The 6,082-nt window shown below is 40.3% G+C and overlaps 1 protein-coding gene across 1 annotated transcript; it reads left to right on the forward strand.

The window, feature by feature from the left end:
- The first annotated feature begins 1,579 nt into the window (after positions 1-1,579).
- Positions 1,580-2,362, forward strand: LOC108487971 (uncharacterized). Its single transcript, XM_017792297.1, has one exon. The coding sequence runs from the start codon at positions 1,580-1,582 to the stop codon at positions 2,360-2,362; it is 783 nt and encodes a 260-aa protein (XP_017647786.1).
- The last annotated feature ends 3,720 nt before the right edge of the window (positions 2,363-6,082 follow it).

The raw sequence follows: 6,082 nt of genomic DNA on the forward strand, positions 1-6,082 counted from the left end.
ATATCTTTTAAATTTTAGACATAAGGACATTGTTTAATCAATTTGGTTCCAATTCTGGGCGTAACGAGGGTACTAATTATTCTTCGTGCGTAACCGACTCTCGAAACCGTTTTCTCAAATTTTGTAGGCCAGAATTGATATCTTAATAAAATAAAATGTTTTATTAAGTGATCCGATCACACTTAAAAAAAAAAGATTGGTGGCGACTCCATACCTCATTTTAAAGTCGATCTCTGTTTTTCAAAATTTTAAAATAGTTTCGATAGCTTAGCGACTCCATTGGGGACCAATAAGAGAGTCAAGCCGTGAAATTGATTATTTTCTGTCCTTTTGTCGAAAATTGAAAATTTGATTTGAAAATCATGATTCTTTATTTCATTTGTTTGTATGATTACAGTTATTTAGATCTCGTAGAATACTCTTGCATTGCATTGCATAACCGTTGCGATTACACCTTTTAAGTGGGAGTGAGAAACTATGTCTTCGTGAGGTTTTCACCTCCGCCATGGCCATAGGGAAATGTATTCTCCTGAACTGAACTCGATCCACATGAGCCTATAATGGGTGAGGGTTGAGGAATCTGCTGGTTCAAGTACCCTTTCTTAGAACCGAGCCATATATAGTGAACCCTAAGAGCCCGCCCTAGATAGAACTATGCTGAACCCTAGCAGTTACCCGGATAGGTGTTTGATTATTTTCTATTTGCTGTGATTTTTATTATTCGATACTGACTTGTTGTGTCTTGTTGTGGCTATGATTGCATGTCATTTCATATTAAAGAGGTGTCGATTCCCGTTCAGTTACTAAATTAGAAAGTTTGTCATGGAGAACAAATTTCTTGATAAAGTGGAGGATAATGCGACTAGAGCTGATCATGGTAGGCGGCCCACCAAGGCCCGCCTAAAAATGGGAGGGTTTGGGTAAAAATATAGGCCGAAAAATGGGCTTGGGCAAAAAACGAGGCCTGTTTAGAAAACAGTAAGACCTCGGTAAGAGTTTTTGGCACAGGCCTGCCTTTCCAACCTTTCGAATTATATATTAATATATATTTTTATTTTTAAAATTATTTTAAATTTTAATATAACTATTTTTTATTATATTGTTAATTTGTGTATTGTTTTAAGAATTGTTTTAGTATTATTTTATTTGTTTTAAAATTTGTTTTTATGTTTTTAAATATATTTGATTTATTATATTTTTAAATTTTTTATTTAATAAAATAAGAAAAAAATTAATATGGGCTCGGGCTTAGTAATTTTATTTCGGGTCGGCTTGGACAAAATTTTAGGCCCATATTTCGAGCCGGGCTGGGCCTGGGCCTAGTAGACGGACCTAAAATTTTATCTTGGCCCGGCCCGGCCCATGATCACCTCTAAATGCGACTGTCCGTATGTAGTCAGAGAAGATGCAACTTGAGAAAAGGGATAGCCTAGCTGAGGGATATACACAAAATGAGTTCCGGGAATTGAGGGATATATGGGCCTGTTGGGATGATTAGACTAAGTAGCTGTTCTATCAAAATTATGACGATTTACCTTACCTGCTCGATATCAAGGTGGACAAGCACTTGTTTCGGGCTATGGCTCAGTTTTGGAACCCTGAATATAGTTGTTTTACCTTTGGGAAGGTGGACTTGGTGCCTATTATGGAGGAGTATACAACTTTGCTTCGTTGTCCAATGATTCAAGTCGACAAAACTTATTCCAATGCTACTAATGCCCCAGCTTTTGTAAAGAAATTAATGAGTATCACTGGGATGAATGAACAGTGGGTTACAGCCCGAATTCAGCAGAAAGGTGACGGTAAATGCACTCCTTGGGTGAGTTTGAGGGACCTGATCATAGCACATCCGAATATAATGAAGAAAGTTGACGTCTTCGCCTTAAGTATTTATGGTTTGGTAATTTTCCCCAAAGCTTTAAGGCATACAGATGAAGCAGTTGCCGACTTGTTTGATCGACTTGACAAAAGGGTCACACCGGTACCGGTAATTCTAGCCGAGGCATTCAAATCTTTGAGTGCATGTCGGAGGACAGGTGAAGGTAGATTTATAGGGTGCGCGCAGTTATTGTTAGCTTGGTTCCACAGCCATTTCTGGAAGGTGGATAAAGTTTCCCATCGGGTTTTCTCCGAGAATTACTCCCCGTTAAAGGAGATAACAGCCACGCTCAAGAGAGATGACATATCAGAAGAGAATTTGATCGCGCTCCTTCGAAATCTCCAGGAAGAGGACGTTGAGTGGAAAGCTCCTTGGTTGGTTCTTAACGATATCTTCTACCAGTGTAGGAGTTTTGAATGGGTACCTCTGCCTGGAATTTGGGGAGCTGTTGGATATGCCCTTTTGCTCGTTTTAAGGCAATAGAGATCAAGACATTTTATACCGATGACACATGGACTAGCCCAGTGTGAGTTTTCGTATAGAGAGGACAATTATAAGAAGAAGGTTCGAGAGATATCTGATGCTTGGAAACAGACACGCCAGATGAAAAGATTGGTTGTAATATCAATGACGACTCCTGAATACAATGGGTGGTTGAGTAAAAGGATCAATGATATTATCCCTGGGCCAAGTTTAGAGGGCGTTCAATTGATGGAAGAATACTTGCAAGTAATTTTTTCCGAGCTAGAAATCATAAAACAGGATTTTGAAGAGAGATTCAGAGTTAGGAAAAAAGATAGAACAATTGGAGGAGAAAAAGATACATTTGAGGTTAGATGTCGATGTTCAAAAACTCGAGGCCGAAAAGTTAAGAAAAGGGAAAAGAAAAGTTGAATAAGACTTGGACAGTTTGAAGACTAATTATAAAAAGCTGCGTATGTCGATGAGAACTGCCGGATTGGGAAAGACATTAGAGCAGTGGCGACAGGAAATTAAAAAAGAGAAGGCTAGAGCTGATCAGTGGGAGAAGAGGTTCCACGACACTCGAGCACGTGAAAACGCCTTAAAAAAGAGCTTGGTTGAGGGCCAAGATGAGAAGGAGATGTTAGTAGCTCGGGTAGTGGAGTTAGAAAAGGCACTGCATCAGTATTGTGGTCGTAACTCTGACATTGAATTAAGAGCCAGCCTGAGTAGGATCGAGGATTTGAAAGGAAAGGTAGAAGAACTCGAGACTGCGCTACAGAACTGTGAACTTCGAATTGAATTCCTTAAGTCGAACAATGAACAGTAGAAGGAACAGCTCCGTCGGTCGCAAGACCAGGTCAGGGATAGGGATTACATCATGGGCGAAGTTGTAGCTCAGATTCGAGAAGTGGCTAATCATTTACAGACTTTAGCGGTTCAGGCTGACGTGCTAAGTGTAAAGTATGAGATAGAGTCAGACTGGGGTCGTAAGCCGGCTTGCCTTCTTAAAATAATTAAAACTTTGAGCATTAGGGCAAAGTCGTATATATGATTTGTTTTATGTAATGGTTTTTGTCTTCTAATAAAGTTTCTAAATGGAATTGGATCAGAATCGATGTTTTTTTAGTTTTGCATTCATATCATGCATTTGCATTTCATCGTATCATGTGCATTAAATTTCACAAAAGAACCCTAATTAATTGGAAATCGTATTATAGTTACCTTGGAACATCAATACTACACACGAAAAAAAAAACCAAAGCTATGGATCAAAGGTTGGAAAAATTGGAGCAAAAGCAGAAAGAGATGCAGGATCAACTGTAAGTACAGATGCAAGAACAGTTGGCCAAAATTCAGCAGGATATGAAGGATCATATGCTAGAATCTCAAAAGAATGTGAGGAGCCAATTGACCCAGTTACTAGTTGGAAGGCCGAAAAAAGGGAAGAGTCATATGATCAATACTAAGGATGACAGCGAGGACCTTGCTTACCCTCCAGCTTTCACCCTAATGAATGCCCAAGCACCACCTCAAAGAGTGTCTGTCAATATCAGACCCCAATGTCAGACTGGTACTTCGGTACCAATAAACTTTCTAACGGGCTCGTGTTCCAACCTTGAAGACAATCGGGCAAGTCCTGTAGTCTCTGACTTTGATGATATAGCGGATACAGAAAGGGTAAGAGCAGACCTCTCAAAGCAATTGGAAGACCGATAGAAATGGTTGCAAGAGAAATTCAAGGCGTTGGAAAGCGCTGATTATAATTGCGAAATGGATGCTAAGGACTTGAGCCTGGTCCCAAATTTGGTACTCCCTCCGAAATTCAAAATACCAGAGTTTGAAAAATACAACAGAACCAGCTGTCCTGAGGCTCACATCACGATGTTTTGTCGGAGGATGACTGGTCATGTCGATAATGATCAGTTATTGATTCACTGTTTCCAGGATAGTTTGACTGGAGCTGCGACCAAATGGTACAATCAGCTGAGTTGTATCTAAGTTAAATCATGGAAGGACTTAGTACAGGCCTTCATGAAGCAATATGGCCATGTGACAGACATAGCGCCTGATAGGATCACGTTACAGAACATGGAGAAAAAGTCGAGTGAAAGTTTCAGTTAATATGCTCAGAGGTAGAGGGAAGTTGCTACACAAGTCCAACCGCCGCTGCTGGAAAAAGAAACAACCATGCTCTTCATTAATACTCTAAAAACACAATTTATTAATCACATGCCGAGAAACGCAACTAAGAGTTTCGCGGACATAGTGATGTACGGTGAAATGATATAGAATGCGATAAGGTGTAGAAAGATAAAGGCTAAGGAAAGCACCAGGAGGTCGACCCCGAAGAAGAGAGAAAACGAGGTTAGTAATATGAGCGTGGGTTATGCAAAACCAATCACGGTAAACCAGTTTAAAACGGTAGCCACAGGCCAGTAGGCTTCACTAAGGAAAGAGCCCAATACAAAGCAGAACACGGAGAAGTTCCAATTTACTCCTATTCCAATAACATCGGGAGTTGTACAAAAGTTTATTTGATGCACACGTTGTAACCCCTTTTCTACTTACAACTATTGCAACCCCCATAACCCAAGCGGTATGATACAAGTGCTCAAGTAAATATCATGCGAGAATCGTGGGACACTCGATAGAGAACTACACCTCTTTCAAAAGGTTAGTCGAAAGGCTCATCAAAATGGGTGTTGTGAAATTCGATGATGCACTTGGTGTAGGAAATCCGTTACCCAATCATACTGATAATAGGGTAAACGAGATAGTCGAGAATATGGGGAGGAGAATTAAGTTGAATGTTGCAGAAGTAAGAACCTTGTTGAGAGAGGTTTGGAGGAAAATGGTGGAAAGAGGGTTAATTACACAGGGTTTGGGGAACAAATTACGAGAGGCGAGGAACTACTGTGAATTCCACAATGAGAAAGATCACGAGATTGAGAGATGTAATGAATTCAGAGCCCTGGTATAGGGTCTAATGGACAACAAAGAGCTGGAGTTCTTTGAATTTACTGAAGAGGAAGATGTATACACCTCGGAGAAGGGGTCGATGGAAAATGTCTCTGAGGTCAATCACCCGGTGGTGATCATTTCACGATTGAGAATCAATGAAGCCGGAGCAAAAATTACACCAAGAGTTGTAATTCAAAAACCCGTGGCTTTTCCTTATAGGGATAGCAAAAGGGTGTCTTGGAATTATAACTGTAATGTGACATCATCAGGAGAGGGGAGTCTAGTCAGCACGCCAAATACAAAAGTCGAGCTTGTAAAAGGAAAATCTTTGTTGATCGAACAAGGGAAAGAGAAGCTGGAATTATCCATTAATGAGCCTGTAGTGGAGAAAGAGGCTAGGGAATTCTTGAAATTCCTAAAATACAGCGAGTATAGTGTGGTGGAACAATTACACAAGCAGCTGGCACGCATATCAGTACTAACTCTGCTCTCAAACTCGGAGGTACACTGTAACGCGCTGATGAAGGTGTTGAATGAAACCTATATCGCTGATGACATTTCGGTAAACAAGCTAGACCGCCTTGTCAACAACATAAGTGCCAATAACTTCATCTCCTTCAGTGACGATAAGATACTGTCAAAGGGTATGGGATCCACCAAGGCTCTGCACATCACCACTCGCTGCAAAGGGTGTAACACCCCTAACCCGTATCCGCTGCCAGAACAGGGTTTCAGAGCATTACTTCTATTTACAGATCACTAAAAAAAATTAAAATA

This window comes from Gossypium arboreum, chromosome 10, assembly GCF_025698485.1.
Source record: "Gossypium arboreum isolate Shixiya-1 chromosome 10, ASM2569848v2, whole genome shotgun sequence".
NCBI lineage: Eukaryota > Viridiplantae > Streptophyta > Magnoliopsida > Malvales > Malvaceae > Gossypium > Gossypium arboreum.